The sequence below is a fragment of the Malania oleifera genome, chromosome 1, assembly GCF_029873635.1.
Source record: "Malania oleifera isolate guangnan ecotype guangnan chromosome 1, ASM2987363v1, whole genome shotgun sequence".
In the NCBI taxonomy this organism is placed as follows: domain Eukaryota; kingdom Viridiplantae; phylum Streptophyta; class Magnoliopsida; order Santalales; family Ximeniaceae; genus Malania; species Malania oleifera.
This window is the reverse complement of record NC_080417.1, coordinates 102,366,400-102,385,574: the sequence shown is the minus strand read 5'-3', so window position 1 is coordinate 102,385,574 and position 19,175 is coordinate 102,366,400. Positions and strand designations below refer to the sequence as shown.

General features: G+C 35.1%; 1 protein-coding gene across 1 annotated transcript; it reads left to right on the top strand.

Moving 5' to 3' along the window:
- Positions 1-5,984: 5,984 nt before the first annotated feature.
- Positions 5,985-15,800, top strand: LOC131162124 (SPX domain-containing protein 4). The gene is made up of 3 exons (XM_058118298.1): positions 5,985-6,694; positions 14,747-14,912; positions 15,100-15,800. The coding sequence occupies exons 1-3, from the start codon at positions 6,389-6,391 to the stop codon at positions 15,570-15,572; spliced, it is 945 nt and encodes a 314-aa protein (XP_057974281.1). The 5' UTR covers positions 5,985-6,388; the 3' UTR covers positions 15,573-15,800.
- The last annotated feature ends 3,375 nt before the right edge of the window (positions 15,801-19,175 follow it).

Genomic DNA, 19,175 nt, shown 5'->3' with positions numbered 1-19,175 from the left:
ATATTTCTGAACCAGATTCAAATTCTCAATTTACATAAAAAGCTAAAGTATTCAAATTATGTTTTCAAAATTTGATGTGCCTTAATTATGCCAGTTAAAATTAAAAACAAAACTTACCTTCTTTATTTATGCTAATTTAATTAAAAAATTTGGTCAATGAAATTTTTATTCAAAATATAGCTGAATATGCCTTTCAAATAATGAATTTTTGAATTGACTTTTTAGGGAGAAATTCCAAAAATTGAAGAGGATAAGGTAGAGGGTGGGATAGGTACCTTGAGTGTTTGGAGACAAAGCAGCAAATGTGGTGTCCTTTGAGGATCGGCAATGGCGGAAGTGGAGCTCCACAGGCCCTCAAGGCTTGTGCCTTGGGTGAACTTGCTAAGGCAGAAGGGCCGACCGAAGGCCAAGGCAAATATCGAATAGGCGAGGGGCTAGAGCTGGTGGATGGTGGTGCTGGCGTGCAAGCAGCCCGCGGTGTCGAGCCTAGGGAAGGCTGAATGGTTTCACTTTCTGGAGCCTTTGAGAACTAAAAGGTAAGAATGAAGGAGGAGGACTGCCGACTGGAGGAGGAGGCGAGGGAGACAAGGGTCAGGGTTTCAACAGACTCGACTGGAGAGGCGTTTCTCTCTCTCTCTCTCTCTCTCTCTCTCTCTCTCTCTCTCAACCAATCCTTCAACTTGCTATATATTTGCATTATAAAAATTAAGTAATACAGAAATGCCACACCCACCTCCTTATACTTATGTGCTGCACTGTGGATATTATACTGTATGCATGGAACAATAATGGATGTTTGACTAGTAAGTGTGACATTATTGTATGAATAAATTAAATTATATCATGACACTGTAAATCTACCCAATTTTATTTATTAAACCAATTGATAAAACAACCAAACGCACAAAGTTATATGTGTGCGCGTATATATGTATATAAAATATTATGAACAACTTAATTTACTCAACTATTCCGGTCAATAAATCTAAATAAACTACAACTCACACTTCTATCAAATTTAGTATAATGAAAAACTAACATAATATATCTAACACATAATGTTGTGTTGATTGATTTATACATGTATACAAATAAATTTGTTGATTTAACAATTTATACTACTATTTTAAATTATTCAATAGCACGCGTTTATCAAGTTTAAACCAACTTACCCTAACTATACACTTTCCAACTATGGGGTGTTTAAATTAATCTTTAAAAAAAAAAAAAATTTTAACTGTTCATATTCTATGATTTTTCCCATGAAACCAAATGTATAATCATACAAAACCTTTCATAATTTATTATTAGACTTTGCACATATCCATAATAAACTCATATAAATTTTAGATTTAATTAATCTCACTATATATAATATTAAATATTAGTACTTCTAAAAATTGATAACCAATATTAGCGATAAATAAGAAATTTAAATTTAACATAATTCAAACAAATAAATTGGTTAAACTACTTATTTTCAAAAAAATTAACTTTTAGAGCATAATCTTCATAATGGATAACATAAATTTAGATTTAGTTTTCCAAAAATATAATAATTTCTTAATATGTCAAATCTTAAATATGAGGATTTTAAGAAAATTTTACCTTATTACGGAATATATGTTGTTGTAAAGAACTATTGCATTGCTAAACCAATCCTACATTTGCCACTACGATAGAAAATATGTGCCACGAAGTGGATGTTGCTTGGCCCATTGCACCTCCATTGCCTTTGGTATAAAGGTGTAGATACAAACCACGTGGCGATCATTGGCCTATGACACCCCCATTACCTTTGGGTATAGAAGACTACTATCTTTGCTAGGCATAAGCTAGGTGGTGGTTGTTGGCCTATGGTTCCCCTCTACCTCTGAGTAAAAAGGGTAAGTGACTTCTCTAGGCATTGACCACCTGGCAATCGCTAGTATATGGTGTGTCTAGCACCCATAATTTTCTCGTGTTTTTAGGTACGAAGGACTACTGTGTCAACCATGCATTAGCCGTATGGCAAGTGCCCCTTAACTATGGGTCACTACTGGTGCATCTTTAGGTCATGTGGTAGGCGTGCGCTTGAAATAACCTCATCGAGTGTACCTTAGGACCAACAGTTTGGATGTGGATAATTTGAATTGTTTCTCTTGTGAAGGGGCACTCCTACTCGTTTGATTAGCACTTAATTAACCCTAACCTATCCCTTTAGGGAGTTGCTTTTAGTTACGTGGTCAGCACATCACTAACTTGAATTGCCCCCTTTTGGATAGGTGCTCTTATATCATGGTCAATATGTGGTCGACTTGACCTATTCCCCTCTTAGAGAGGTTCTTTTTGTTTGTGGTTAATACATGACTGATCTGACCTGCCATCACTTTTGAAAAAAGAAAATGCTTCTGGTCACATGTATAGCACATAGTTGACCTAATTTGCGTCCTCCTAAGGAGGCTTTTGTGGTCACGAGGTCAATATGTGATTAACCCAACTACCTTGATATATTGACTACCCCTAATAGATGCTCTCTGCCCCCCACCTACAGAAGCACTCTAGGTCGGAGAAGGACTGATATATCTATGTCTTTTGTGCCATTTAAGTTTTCAAGTTTTTTCTTTTTGGGTACAATTGCTTAGGTGTCCTTTTGCTTCCTAAGGTGAGAAGAAAATGTTTCCAAACATCTTTGGCTTCCCTAGGCACATCTTTTCAATGCCACCATGCTGCCATGTGTCATGCATGCACAAGATCTACTATACTCGTTCCTTCTCATTGTAAGGGGCATTATATGGTGGGAAATACCTTTGGGATGGTAGGATGCCTATATATCTCCATTTTCCTTCTATTTTGATTCCTCATGTATAGTCTACATATCCTCCCAAACTCTCTTCTCTCCTATGCTTCCATTGAAGGCTATCACTATTGCATTGGTGTTTGGAGCATTGTATGCCCTAGTTCAGAGGGAATTAATTATTATAAGTATACTAGAGTGTGAATATTTGTGTAAATTAAGTTTAATGTGGGATAATTTTCTAATTAATTAGGTACCATTCGTAGAACGTGTGTGTAGGGGGTGCGAGAACCTTCCCCTCACATAATCGAATTCCCGATCCCTGCTTTGGTAACACAGATCTATTCTACCCTCAATTAGGTGGTAATCATGCGTTCTAACCGCATTCCAAAAGATTAGTGGCGACTTCAACATCCAATTTTCATGAAAATTCAAACCACTTTTTATTTCGCCCACCTCGGGGCACCTCGCTCCCAGGAAGTTGTGACATGATACAAACACACAATCACAAATTCTTATCAACCACCAACAAACCAATGGATATATAATATTACAAACTCAACTTTCAGCACTTCAATAGATAAAATTCAAGATTAGATTTTCTTTTCAATAAATATCAAAGATAATATCAATTTAAAAAAAAAATTATCTCAAGTGCCCTACAATTTTTATTCAATGAAATAATCTATTTCACAAGATATCCCTCAGCCGTGATATTCAGCAATTCAGTATTTAAGCTTAATCTAAACTTTCAATCCAAAAAAGACGATCAATATAGTTCCTTGATCAAAATCAATGTTCCAACAAATTCCCAATATCCAGCAAGTTTTCAACAATTAAGTAAGCATACACACAATTTATATACTTGTAAGAATATAAAAAGATTAAGGGAAGAAGAAAGGAACACTTGATTTTTTACAAGGTTCGGCCAACGGCCTACATTCTTGCCTCAAGCAACACACTGTGAGGATTCTCTTTCCCAACTTCATTACCAGGTGAAGTAAAGCCCCTCATCGTTCAAGGTGGAGATCCCTCTCTAACGAGAACAAATCTTTTGCTAGGCAACAATTCAACAATCTTGAATCATCAAAAACAGAAGCAAGAAACAAAGTTTCTTCGTACAATGAAATACTCTCAAAAGAGTTGATTTGTACAATGTTAGAATCAATATACTTCTATCAAAATCAATAAAGAGATTGAAACTCAGAATAATATCACCAGAATTCTCATATAAGAGTGAAGAAATCAAGAGATTGAATCAGAATTTCAGTTGAAACTTCAGCAAGGGCACAACAACTCTTTTAGAAACATTCAGACATATAATTTCAGAAATATGATTTGTATGTGTGTTGTATGTTCTGATAATTTGTGAAAATATCCAGTATATATAGAATAATAAAGTTTCTTATCGTTTCCCCTAAGTTTTCTCTAAGTTTGGAAGTCAAGAAATCATTTTTGGGAACTTTAACATTGTTGTTTAAAAGTTATAACATGTACTTTAGTCAACTAAGGCCTAAGGGTCAGTCACCTGAGTTTTTTAACTTCAGTGTATTTTGAAAACCAGTACTGAGTCAGTCGACTGGACTTTAAGGGGTCAATCACCTGCTCCGATTCTGTTTGCATATTAACAAATAAAGCAACATGCTAGTCACCTAATAATAATATCATCAGTCGCTTGTCCTACTTGCTACTCCTTTGTTTTTCAAATTTTGATTTCAAAACTTGGCTTTAAACTTGTAAAACTTATTCGAGACTTTATGAAGATATTTTTCATGATTTAAAAATAGGTCTCTAAGTCAATAATATTTTCTATGAGTTTCAAACATTCATATTGAAATTGTGAAGCACTTACATGAGACTTTTATAAAATAAAACTTTCTAAGCACTAAGTTTTCATGCTTTGACTTCCATTTTGTGTCCATCTTGAACTCTTTTTACAATATGCTTTAACTTCATCATTACTCATGGCTTCAAGCACAAGCTTCATTCAAGTTCTTCAAACACTCAAACTTGACCTTATGATAACATTTGACCCCTAAAACTTTATCTAAACAAACGTGTTAAGTATTCTTGATTTGTTATCATTAAAAGGAGATTAAACCTTGTTAGTCCAATAATTATATTTTTCTCCAAATCTATAAATTGTTTAATGTCATTCTTCATTTTTTTTTTTTTTGCTCTAGGGCTTTCACTTTACTCCTTTGCTATTCACTTTTCATTTCTTTGCTTCAAGGTCTTGATCTTAGCCCATTGATTTTGGGCTTTCCTTCATTCTTCTAGCTGTGAGAGTCTTTGCTTTTAGGTTCTTCCTCTCAAACCCCCCCACTTCTTTCAAGCATTTTTTGCTCCTTTCCCTTTTATGAGATAAATTTTTGTTGAAAGTCGTCACGTTAGGTGGTTGGAATTTGGGGTTTGACTTGACCAAGGTTGGTTTTAGGTTGAACTCTATTAAGCTATCTTATGGTTGAGGTGAATTGGGCTTTCCTTGACTAACCTTGTGGTGGTGGGGAGTTGAACTTTGTCAAGGTACTTAACTGCAAAGGATTCCTCTTATGCCTAAGTACACATTCCATACAACTACCAAACTTCATGAAATATCTTACTATTAAAAATAAATATTTTAAGAGATTATGACGAAATATAATGAAAATTGTATAGGATTTTAATAACCTCAAAGTCACTTTGATAAAACTTTGTATTATTTCATTCAATATAAAATAGGATATGCATAGATACTCCAATGATAGAATTACAAAATAAATCATTCCTTGTTTATTCCTTATTCTCTATGCTTGGAAAATTTTGAATTTAAATTTGTTTGAATTTAATAAAATATAGTACAAAAGTGTATTGAATTTTGTATAAATTCTACGAAATTCAAATTCAAGATTTGAAATTCACCTTCTAAATGCAACAATTATGAATTTATAAAAATTTTTATATTATAATTGACTTACGATGATAACTCATTTATATATGAATTATTACAATCTTTGGTTAAAAAAATATATTATGTTTTAAAAATGTACCTTTCTCTAACCAAACCAAACCAAACCAAACACACCATGGGTTCAGTTTTGCCAAAAAGTCATCCCCACATGCTAAGAAAAGCCTAAAATCTTTCTGATTTGTCCTGGACTTGTTTGAGTGAATAGGTCACCAGACATGCCAATGATGACATGAAGCCCTTTCCAACTTTTTAGTTTTTATGAAGAGACTTGCCAAAACACAAAGAAGTGCTTCTATTTTTAACAAAAAAACAAAAAGTGTTTTGGGCCTAGTTTTAGGGTTTGCTTTAAGTCTCTTGGCACTCTCAAAAAATCCATGAAACCTTGGGTGATCACATTCAGAAGCCCGTAGACAAGAAAGATGCTCATCGATTCATTCCAATCCAACCTACGCCCCACCACAGCCTCCAAGTTACAAACCTGACGCCATTCTCCATCCTTCCATCTCTATCCACTCATCCATATTCCGTATTCTCTTTCACTCTCCCCTCGCTTCTTCTTCTTCTTCTCTGAAATCCAAATCCTCATAGCGTTGCATTATATTCGTTCACATGCATAGTGGTTCATTCACGTGGGAATTGGCGGTCTTTGATTATCAAAATCCATGAAATTCGGCAAAGAATTTAGGACCCATTTGGAGGAAACACTCCCAGAGTGGAGGGATAAGTTCCTTTGCTACAAGCCCCTCAAGAAGCTCCTCAAGCACTTCCCCGCCGACGATGATCATCAACGGCCCGCGAACGCCGATGCCGATGTCGCCGTTGATGGCGCTGAATTGGGTCGAGACCAGCGCGGAGAGCAGAGGCTGTTGGACCACCAGGAGTGGTTTGTTAGGATTCTCAACGAAGAACTCGAAAAGTTCAATGATTTCTATGTGGATAAAGAGGAAGAGTTCATTATACGCTTGCAGGTTCTCCTCCTTTTCTGGATTGTCCTCTTTCGTAGCAATTTTTTATCTTCAAAGCTGTCTTTTGTTTGTTGCTTGTTTGCTTGCCCAGAAATTGGGGAAAGAGAAAGTGGAAATCTTTTGGGTATCCAGAAAAAAACAGAAAAGCTACAGTGACCGCCTAAATAATCATTTATTCTTACTCACCCTTTGTGCATACGGTACTACAGTACAATATGGTGGTAAGTGAGTCAATATAGCGTGATGATTGGGTAAGTCGTACACTTAATCTTGCTCAAGCAATCTGCTAAACTGTGTTTATTTCATTTTAATTATTTTGTTTTCCCTGATTTTTTGGGACTAATTATGCGCATTCCTTGCATTGTGGCATACCTAATTCAGTCATGGCTGTCTGTAGATTGGCCCTGGCTGGTATGGCCGTATAGCAATTTTTTGCTAGGATGAAAATATATTGGAAGAAGATGAGGGGGTAGTGAAAATGGATGGCAAGAAGATGGTTGAAGCTTGAACGCGATTACCATTTTATGTTTTGTATCAATTATTCTTATGGTGATAAAGTGAGCATGTCACATGTTGCATTAAATGCAGACGGAAGAAGCAGAAATCGTTCCATTTGTGTTTTAATTATTGCTGAATGCTCAATCAATTAAAGGGGAAAATACCATATGACAACAATAAAGCTCAAGTCCAGAGTGTTCAGTCACTTCAGTGATAGAAAAATGTCCGTGCACATGAGAGATGACAAGGATAACCATACCTGAGGACATAAACGTAAACATTCTTTGGTCATAAGAAAAAAGGGTAGCCCAGTGCACAAAGCTCCTGCATATGGGCATTAGAAATTAAAACTGGTGAAAGCATGGGTTAGGTGGAGTGATAAATTTAAGGTTGAAGACGTTACAAGGGGAGTAGGAAGGCTGAAAAGAATGTGAGTCTAGATGCTGAGAAAAGACATGATAACCTATAATTTGATTTGATATTGCTTGCAGGAGTGTTGAATGCTGGCAAAGGAATTTGTAGGCAATGTCAAATATAACAATGAAATTATTTTCTTGGTTGGGTTGAGTTAGGAGTTCCCCATGCAATATTTAATGTGTTTATGTACGTTCCTATATGCTAGGGAAATTCCATTCCTTTTAGATGCAGGCATGATGACCTCAAAATCACCTTCCTCATGGATGTTTTTATACTTTTGGTATTTATCCAAAGTGAGCCATCTCAAATATTTTGGATATATTTTGTTCGGGCCGAGTAAGGACTTCCCAATCAAATTTAGTGTCGCAGGGTATGCTCGTATGCATTAGGGAAGTTCAACCCTTCATAAATGCAGCCTATGATAACCTTAAAATAACTATTCTCTCGGATATTCTTGTTACTTCATAATTGTGATTTCCTGGATGTCATTGTGCTAGGGCCTTCCGTTTAGAGTGGGTATTGCTTTAAGAAAAGAGAAGAACACTTAATAGCCTTCAAAAGTGGATAAAATATTAAATTAGATTTTTCCTTAACTAGGAGGGTAGATCCTTTATCATGTAAGGACTATAGAATTATCCCAGATGAGAACTTAACCACACAACATAGAGTTTTAGTGTCAGATATGTGTTTAAAAAATGGAAGAGAAATGATAAAATAAATCAGTGCAAAAGAGCTAGGTAGTGGAACCTAAAGGGAGAAAATATAATAAAATTTAAAGATAAAATGATCAAAGATGGTGTTTGGACTATTGAGGATGTTGTAGATACAAGCATTCTTTGGAATAGGATAAGTAGCTCTATCTCTATTAGAAAGATAGTAAGAGAGATTTTAGGTGAAACAAGAGGAAGATTCTCAAATAGAAAATAAAGTTGACGATGAGATCAACCTGTTCAAAAAGCTGTAAAGACAAAGAATTTGGTATGAAATATGGAAAAAAATGTAGAGACATGGAAAACTTTGAAAAGTGTAAAGAGGTGAAAAAAATGCAAAAAATACTGTTAGTGAAGCTAAACATAGAGCATTTAGTAATTTGTATGTTAGATTAGAAATAAAAGTAGGGGAAAGAGATATAGTTAAACTTGCTAGAGTTAGAGAAAGAAAAAGTAAGGACTTAGGTAATGTAAAATGTCTAAACCCTTAGCTTGTTTTCGGAAAACATGATTTGGCTTAGGATTGCTCATTTTTCTTAATTCCATTATTAATTCCAAGGTTTCCCTGAATTTGAAAGTTCTCATTTAGTAGGTTTCCATACCAAGGTTCAATCCAATTAAGACCGTAGTGTCTACCAATTTCGCCATATCCCCCTTTTGCTTGTTTTGAAATTAGGATCTCATTGTGATGTTGTTCCTTTTGTTTTTTATTTCATTTATGCTAACACAAAGTGATGATGATATTGACTTGGTTAAGGAAGAAGATATTAAAGAAAGATGCTGAAGTTACTTTAGTAAGCTATTTAATGAAAACCAAGTAGAAGGCTTAAACTTAGAATTGAAAATGAGGAAAAGACTAAAAAAAATAGATTTATTCACAAAATTAGAGTTAATGAAGTTAAGTTTGTACTAAAAAAGATGAAAAATGGAAAAGTTATAGGATCGGATAACATCTGAATTGAAGTTTGGAAACTTATAGGTAATAACGGAATTATATGGTTAACTAATTTATTTGACATAATTATAAAAACTAAGAAAATGTCAAATGAATGGAGGAAAAACACTTAAATACTTATATACAGAAATAAAGGAGATATTCAAAATTGTTACAACTATCGTGGAATTAAACTTACGAGTCATACGATGAAATTGTTGGAAAAGCTAGTTGAACAAAGATTAAGTTTAGGATTGAAGGTCTTAGAAAATAAATTTGATTTTATGTTTGGGAGAACTACTACAAAAACTATATATTTTAGGAAGATTAATGGAAAAGTTTAGGGTAAAAAAGTGGGACTTGCATATAATTTGATTGACATAGAGAAAATATATGATAGGTACCAAGGGAAGTCTTGTGGTGAGTTTTGGGGAAAAAAGGTGTTGTTATTAGTATATTGATTTCATTAAGGATATATACGACGGAGTAATGAGTAATGTTAGGACTATAGGTGGAGAGACTAGAGAATTTTCAATCACAATAGGTGTACATTAAGTATCTGCTTTAAGTCTTTATCTTTTTGTTTTAGTGATGGATGAACTGATTAAGAGTATCCTAAATGAGGTTCCATAGTATATGTTGTTCATAGATGATATTGTCTTGATTGATCAAACTAGGGGTAGAGTAGAATTTAAGTTAGAATTATGGAGAGAAACTTTAGAGTCTAGAGGTTTTAAGATAAGTAGAAATAAAACATATATGAAATGTAATTTCAGTCATAGAAATAGGAATATTAGAGACAAAGTTAAACTTGATGAAGAAGAAATCAATAGTAACTTGGATCTATTACACAAGTTGATAAAGAAATTGAAGGAGATGTAATGCATAGAGTTAAAGTAGATTGGGTAAAATGGAAAAGTGCTTTGAGTGTGTTGTGTGATCGTAGAATACCCTTATAATAAAAGGGGACTTTTTATAGGGCGATTGTAAGACTAGCTATGTTATATGGATTAGAATGTTGGGTGACTAGGAAACAACATATCCAAAAAGTAAAAGTTGCCAAGATGAGAATGTGAAGATGGATAAGTGGTATAAAATTAATAGATAAATTAAGGAATGAACATATTCGCAGTAAGTCAGGCGTAACTCCTATAGAAGATAAGTTAAAGGAGGGACAATTAAGATGATTTGGGCACTTGCAACATAGGCAACATAGTGTTCTAGTGAGGGAGAGATAAGGGGTAGTAGAAGGCGTAGGGGTAGACCTAAAATAATTTGGAATGAGATAGTAAGGATTTAATAGACCTGAATTTATTGAAGGAAGTTGTCCATGATCGCATAAATTGGCGGAAAAGGATTCGTGTAGCCAACCCCTTCTAGTGGGACTTAAGGCTTGGTTTGTTGTTGTTGTATGACAATCATGTTTAGATTGACAAAATATTTGGTTGCTTTTGATATTTTGATCACCCCAAGTGTTGCTTAAATGTTTAAGATGATTCCTTCAACTAGACTATTTATATCTTGTTATGCTCCCTCACTTCTTTATATTAATGTTACTCGGTTAGTTGTTCTTTTCCCCCTTCAATTTTTTTTTTTCCAGTGCTCACATTTATCCTTTTTTCCTTTAAAAAAATTGTCACATACATCTTCAGAATTTAATTTCACCCATTCATTCAGAAGATGGCTAGTTTATGGTTATTAAAGGAAAATGAATTTAATAATTGACATTCATTGGCCATTAAAAGAGAAAATGTCAATTATAAAATCAAGCGAAAAGAAACTGAGTCTTTATGATATAGGAATCCATGTGTGATAGAAAGCCAAAATTGTACAAGAGACGCAATCAAACTTGTTTAGATGATTGATGATCTAATAGGGGTGTGTGTCGGCTCACATTCCAATCCATAAGCTATGTACTGTCATGTCATGCCAAGTTAGGCTTCGAGGTTATTGTTTAATTTGAAAGTTCTTTTGTATTTTGTGCACTTGAATTAGTTGATCATAGATCCAAGGAGTGGGTCAACCAGCCATATAGAAAGATCAATGTCTCTTTTCAACATTTTGGAAATTAATACTGGAAAATATCCAAGTAGATGATGCCAGCAGTGCCAATAAAGATAGGTTAAATAGGTGTGAAATTGCATAATGATGTGCCCAGTGATGTCAGCTTATAGATTTTCTATTAAGTTCATTTGCAAATACTTATGGCCTTACCCTGATCTATTAACATTTATTATTTGTGCAATTTGGGTGCTATTTCTTTGAGTTCATTCTATGGATTTATGATGTTGTGGATAACAATTTTTTTTGTTTGATTGATAAAGAGTACTATTCATGACAAGGCACCAAAGGTGTCAACCATGTACAGAGGCTCGTTTCAATGCAAAAGAATCCAAAAAATTTTAACCATTTACTTTATCATCTTCACTGCACCCGGAAAAAAAAAAAAAAAAAAAAAAAAACCTTCAGCTATCTATCTTCTTTATAAGAAGCATTACTTCTCTCTGAAGGGCTCTCCTCTTTCTTTGCCTCCACACTGTCCAAAAAGAGTGAGAGGAACAAGTCTTAGTAGCTTCCCTCCTCTTTGTGGAAGCACGTATTCCTGTCCAAACCCTCTTCTCCTGAATGACCAAGGCTGTGACTGCCCAAGGCTGACTTAATATCAAATGACTGCTCCCTGGTTCACCTACATGAAGAATAATAAGATGTACCAACTTAGCTGCCTCATCGCAGGTTATTTTTACAGATACAGCATCTGTAAAGATGCACCTATGATACAAATGAGTTGATAATGGGACTTGATCACATGACGGCAAGTGCAGTTTTGCAAATCAGACCATACTATAGAAATGCATCCATACATTTAGTTGGACTGATTCTAGTTTCCACTAGAATATCAAGTTGCAAGACTATCACGCTCTGTACTTGATGCAAAAATACCAGGGCTGTCATTTCCCCAATTGTTAAATGAGATAATTTCATTCCACAACTTTTGCTCATTTCCCTAGATTATAGTTTAGAAGTTTAAATGAAGTTGAGTGGTTGACCCCCAAATTGGATTATAAGGTAAGGCTAGTAGGCCAATTATCATATGTGCGGGATCATTCACTTGACTTTGAACTAAATCTGTAGACTCCCGGTTGGGACGTGGGACCTCCCCCATGTAGGATGCTTTTTGTTTCCTGTTACACCTTTGCTAAATTGGCTTGTGACTTGTGATTTATGCTAGAAGTTGACAGTTTGTTTTTGGAGTGGAGTAAATGATAAAAGAAAAAAGGAAATGGTGTTCCTGGCCTAATATATGTAAGCCTGTTTGTGAGGGTGGTTTGGGTATTAGGGGTTTTGAGGAAGTAAAAAAATTATTGCATATGAAGTTTGTGTGGAGATTGTTAACTATGAATAATCTGTGGACTCAATTCCTTAAAGCCAAGTATTTGAATAATAGATACCACTTGAGAGAAATAAAGCCAGATAAAGGAACCAGATTTTAGAGATCACTTGCTCGTGTGAAACCTGAAGTGTTAGAGCATGTTTGTGTTCAAATTAAAGAAGGGTCGGCCTCTTTCTGGTTTGATCGATGGTTAGCCTTTAGTACCCTTTGTATTAAGGTTCAGGAAATCAGAAACCGTAACCTACGAACATGAAATTGTTGGGATAGAGATAGGTGGAATGTTGATTTATTAGTGGATCTGTTGGGTGAAGAACAGACTAAGGAAGTAATGAACTCTGCTATTTCTTGCAAGGAGGGTCCAGAAACAGTAATTTGAGAACCTTCAATAAATGAGAAATTTACCAAGGCAAGTGCTTGGGAAATTATAAGGGAGCGTAAAGAGGAATTCTTAGTTTCAAAATGGATCTGGCATCATATGTTGCCAAAACGGGTGTCAATTTGTATGTGGAAGTCTTGGTTCGCTTGTCTTCTTGTTGATACTTGTATTCAAGAAGTAGATGTTTAGATGACCTCTCAGTGTGATTGTTGTTCAAATGCCAAGATTGAATCTCTAGACCATGTGTTTTGTACCAGATCTTTTGCTCAGGAGGTATGGAAACAAGCAGCAGTGGCGTTGGGTGTTAGTTGTATGACAACGAATACATGGAAAGTCAGAGCTAATTTTTGGTTTAGTTGTGCATGACGGGTCTCACAGTTAGACATTTTGGTAGGTCTTATACTTAGTCTCATCATTTGGAGACTTTTGACTCGTCGATGTAGAGCCAAGATGGAATCAATTCATGATTCGGTGAGAACTGTGTGACTTGATATTAAATATTGGCTGAGATTCATTTCAGATAAGTTAACTAAATGTGCACCTGCTTCTTGCACGGATATTGCAGTCCTTCGTGCTTTGGATATTCAAGTTAAAAATGTGAGGATTCGTCTTCCTCGTGTAGTCAGATGGGGTAAACTTGGGATAGGTTGAGTTAAGTTGAATGTGGATGGAAGTTGTAGAGGTAACCCAGGTAATTGTGGTGGTGGAGACGTGATAAGAGATGGAGAGGATTATTTAAAGCAGTTTTTTCCTCATTACTAGGTTATGAAACCAATAATATGGTTGAATTGAAAACGATTATTATAGGGATTAATCTATACAAAGATATCGGATTTGATCAAGTGGAGATTGCTAGTGATTCTGCTTTGTTGGTTCAGTGGATTAATTCTGGGAAGTGTTCGGTTTGGAACTTATGAGAATTGTGGGAAGAGCTTGTGTTAGTATTGAGAGGCATACATTACAAAGTGGAACATGTTTACAGGGAGGCAAATGAAAGTGCAGCTTTGCCAAGCAGGGTGAATCTGGTATATCTCGATCATATAGTTATCAGGATGAGCTTCAACAGCAAGTCAGGGGAATGATTCGATTGGATTTGTTAGGATTTCATTTCTTATGCTCGTGATGCTTTGTGCTGGTGTTTGTGAAGGTTGGAGTGGTTGGTTTATTCCTCGAGATTTTTCGGAGTTTTGTTTGTTTTCCACTTATAGTTGTTTAGTTCTTATTTATTTGTTTGGTTGTTGGTCATTGATTTATTGGTTTTGAATAAGTTGGTTAAGTTAGTTTTAGATTCTTGGGGTTTGATTTTGTTTTTCCCAAGTCTCAAGATTGGAACCACAGTATTCCTCCGCTATAAGTGAGGAGTTTTCTAATAAAGATAGGAGGTGTTGCCCTTTAAAAAAAAAAAAAAGACTTGTGATTTATGCTAGAAGTTGACAGTTTATTTTGTCTGTTATGCATGCAGGGTAAATGCGGCTTTTGATACTAGATACTCTGTAAAAAATTAATGCTTTAATTTTTGAGTTATTAATTTTTTCTTGCGCAATCAATAGTCAACTTTTTGGTTGGGGAATGGTCATGATGGTGGTCATTGGGTAGTATTTGGGGAATCTTCTTAATGAAATTTAAGTTGCAGTGATACTTCACCATACACTGGCATAACATTTTAGAATGGTGGGCTGTGGTCCAATTATTCATTGTGGATCCTCATTGATAATTACAATTTCAATAGGAGTTGAAGGAAAGAATTGAGCAATTGAAGGAAAAGAGCTGCAAGGGTGGAGTTTTTGCATCAGAAAGTGAATTTAGTGATGAAATGATGGACATCCGCAAGGACTTTGTCACCGTTCATGGGGAGATGGTGCTTCTTAAAAATTATAGCTCCCTAAACTTTGCAGGTACAGCAGCTACATTATTTTTTTTCCCCTTTTATCTAATTTGGGCAGAAACAGTGTCACTTTCACTGGAAGTTGGCGCTTTGCAAAAATTATAGCTCCCTAAAATTCCAGGTACTAATTTATGCTAGACTGTCTAGTGTAGAATACTATTGATTTTTAAGACAATTTTGTTTTCCTGCTTCAATAGGTTTAGTTAAAATTTTGAAGAAGTATGATAAAAGAACGGGGGGATTGTTGCGCCTTCCTTTTGCACAACTTGCTCTTCATCAGCCCTTCTTCACCACAGAACCTCTCACAAGGCTGGTGCGGGAGTGTGAGGCAAATCTAGAGCTACTTTTCCCATTAGAAGCTGAGGTTACTGAATCCACTGCTTCTCCTTGGGATCAGACAAACCTGCGACTGAAAGGTGCTACGAGTTTCTCACAAGGTGCATCATTGACAATTGGGGAGGAAACACTGGACATATACCGTAGCACCCTTGCTGCCATGAAAGCCATACAGGGCCTCCAAAAAGCAAGCTCTACCTACAATCCATTGTCATTTGGACCCCACTTTGCAAGAGTGAATGACGACAGTTCTGGTTCCGTAACAGCTGAGCACACTCCAGCTGCCGTGGATCGTTGCCAGGAAGCAGAGGAAGATGATGCTCATTCTAAGTAGAGTTTCCATCTGGGCTTCAAAAATTGCTTCTTCCAAATGTTTTCTTGTAAAAATTAGTGGCTGGCTTTGTACAACTAGATTTTTTTTTTTTTCAAAAAACTTTCAATAAGCTTCAAATCAAGTATGCGTGGCTGCCCTGTCCAGAGAAGAGCTAGTAGGCAGTTGATCTGTAGTTTGCTTCAATGATGTTTTAGAATCAGACGTTAATAAATCTTCCTCTTTTTCTTCTTCTTTTGGTTAGAAAAGCAATTTGATGGAACTCTGTGTTGAGACTCTGGTTCTAACGTGCAAGCATAGTCTTAAAATTTCACGAAATTTTTGTCAAAATTTTTGCTTTCCATCACTTTAGAAATTGAAATGGCCATTGATTTTCATTTTACATAATTTCTACTAAAATTTCAAGGAATCATCCAAAATAGATCAAAGTTTTGAAATTTTAGCGAAACTTGTTGAAATTTTATTTATAAAATGAAGTTTTTCTAGAATTCAAATGTGGGATTTAGTCACAAAAGTGAAATCCTCTCTTAGTTTATCTTAATTTTTTTTATTGAAATAAAAGATTATTCCAACGGCATTTTAAATTATATGAAAATTTTAATTTAATGTGAGATTTAGACACACAGTAAAATCCTCCCTTAATTTATCCTAGCTGTTTTTATTGAAGTAAAAGATTATTGCAAGGGCATTTGAAACTATATAAAAAATTAAACTTAAAACAATATTTTATTTAATCATTCATGCTTGAGTAGTCATTTTATTAATCTTTATTTGTATGATAAATAATATTTATTTTATTTATAAATTTCATTTATATTAACTGTATATATTTAATACACAATGTGTTCAACAGTTAATATGTACATCATACTACAACTATTGCACCTTGCTGGCAACATAGATTTAATTAATTTACAATATATTAGTTCTAAAACAAACACTATTTTGTTTATTAACCATTCCAAAAGTTTCATAAAAAAAATTCTTTACTTTATTATTAATTTTTGTCATTTTTCAAATCAAAATTGGTATTGCTCTGAAATTTTAACCCAAATGGCAATTTAAGACCTTGCATCCAAGTAAACTTGTCAAGGGCCTCCTCACAAAAACCCCGGACCCTATGCTGCTAGTAAAGCTTTGCCTTTGGCAAAATCATGAAGTTGGCATATGGCCAACCAAATCATTTTAAGCCATTAAGCAATTTTCTAATACCAACATTATCATTATCAACTTGGCATGACAACCACCATAATGGTATATGGTATCTTCCTACTGCCCCAAATTCAAAAATGGTGGGCGATCAAATGATATTTTGGGCATGGTCAATTCTAGGTTCACTTGCACGGGTTCACTAAATGGATAAACTGTTGTGTTTATGTGGCTCTTAACAAAGGAAGAAAAATATGTGTGAAGTTATTGGTGTTATGCAGCAGGCATTGTCGACGAGTGAGCCTCATTTGTTGACAAATGAAGATATTGAGAGCAAATAAAATTTAGACATTCAAAAGTTGTTGATGAATAGGCTTCATTCGTCGACGACTAGAGATACCGAGAGCAGATAATATTCAGACATTCAGAAGTCATCGATGTTTGTACCAGTAATCGTCGACGAATTGTCCCTTTTCGTCAACAATTGCTCTCAGGGCTACGAGGATGAATTCAAATTTTGAATGTGAATGTTAGGACGGTTGGGTATTTGGGGGGAAACCTCCGTGGGATTGTTAAATATGTCTTTTTGGGCATATTGTGAAAGAATAAGATCATTGTAAATCATAGTATTATGTACTTTGTTTTTCATACTGAAACCTTTGCCAATTGCCCCCGTGGATGTAGGCTTTACCGAACCACGTATATTTTCGTGTTGATTCTTGTTGCTTTTAGATATATTGTGTGTGTAAATTATATTTTGGTTTTTCATTGTTTGCTGCATTTATATATTCCATTGTGAAATCCCGTACTCTTTTCACAACAATTGGTATCAGAGCGTTGTTGTCATGGCATCGGGTACTTCTTTTGCAAGGTTTGACGTTGTCAAATTTGATAAAATTGGAAACTTCGGTTAATGACAGAGGAGAGTGAAGGATTTGGATGGTTGATGGTTCGAACTTAAATCAACACATCAATGCATTTAATCAAATAATAAGTGATTTAATGTGTGTTGATGCTAAGTTTGAAGAAGATGATAAGACTTTGATGTTTCTAAATTCCTTGCCAGCAACTCATACTTATGAAAATTTGGTTACCACTTTTACATGGGGAAAATAGACTCTTAATTAAGAAGAGGTGATAAGTGTCTTGTTGGATTTTAATCAAAGGCTGAAAATATGCGATCAAAACTCACACGGAGAAGGACTTGTGGTGAAAGGTATCTATGAGCATGAGAAATGAAAATTCAAAAGTGGATAGAGTCAAAAATCCTATACTCAATCCAAGAAGAAAAAGCACTTTCGGTGTTATAAGTGCAGTAAAAAGGGGCACGTTAAACCTGTAATAAGCCAAGAAATTCTACAGGATTCGTCCACGAACACAGGAGTTTCGTCGACAAGGGCTCTTCAGGATCTTGTCGACGAAGTCCAGTCTCGTCGACGAGAAGATACCAAGAGAGGGCTTAAGGCAGACTGAAACTCGTCGACGAGGGTGTAGGTTTGTCGACGAACTTTCTACAGGACTCGTCGACGAGGTAACATGTCTCGTCGATGAATCTAGCCCTATAAATAGCTAAAACTCGGATTTTTAATCAAAAATTCAGCGCAGAAACCCTCCTCTCTCTCTCTCTCTCTCTCTCTCTCTCTCTCTCTCTCTCTCTCTCTCTCTCTCTCTCTCTCTCACGATCCCCTCCCCTTCTCTCTACGATCCTGGCTCCATTTCTCGTCGGATTGAAGATTTGAGGCCACCACGACGCTTCTGACGAAGTTCTCTGTAAGTCTGCCGGAGCTGATTGTGGGGAAAATTGGTTTGGAATTCATCCCAAATCTGGGGTAAGGTGTTTTATTTAGAATCTGTTTTCCCTACAGTTATGAGAAGTGTTGTATACAGAAAAATACTAATATTTTGTTCTGGGGGATTTTATTTTCAGGATGTTGAATTAGGAACCTTGCGGGTATAGGACCAGAATTTAGTAGGGGCTTTTCAGATTTAAGGTAAGGGAAATATGCTATGCTAGCAGTTTTAATATGTATACAGAATATTATGAATATGTATTTACAAGCATGCAGATCAGATTATTTTTTCAGAGAATTATGAATATTTTTTTTATAGAAGAATACAGAAATTGAGCATGAAATTGTGTTTATTCAAATGTATGGCATGAGTTTATTACAGTACAATATATATAGATTTTACAGTATTACATATATACAGATATTCAGATATTTCAGATTATTAGCAATGAATGAGACTTACAGTATTTCCCAGAGAAAAACATGATTTCTAAACCATAACACTTAGACAGTTTATTCAGACAGATTATACAATTATAGCATCAAGATGCTACAATAGATATACAGAGTATACAGATAGTATATACAGAGCACACAAATATATTATATACAAAGCATACAGATATTATATATAGATTATACAGATATTATATACAGACATTTTTTA

Bases quoted from the DNA above. Each gene is read 5' to 3' on its own strand.
- LOC131162124 (XM_058118298.1), top strand. From the start codon at position 6,389: ATGAAATTCGGCAAAGAATTTAGGACCCATTTGGAGGAAACACTCCCA. The intron at 6,695-14,746 runs GTTCTCCTCCTT...CAATTTCAATAG, and splicing joins AGTTCATTATACGCTTGCAG to GAGTTGAAGGAAAGAATTGA. The intron at 14,913-15,099 runs GTACAGCAGCTA...CTGCTTCAATAG, and splicing joins TAGCTCCCTAAACTTTGCAG to GTTTAGTTAAAATTTTGAAG.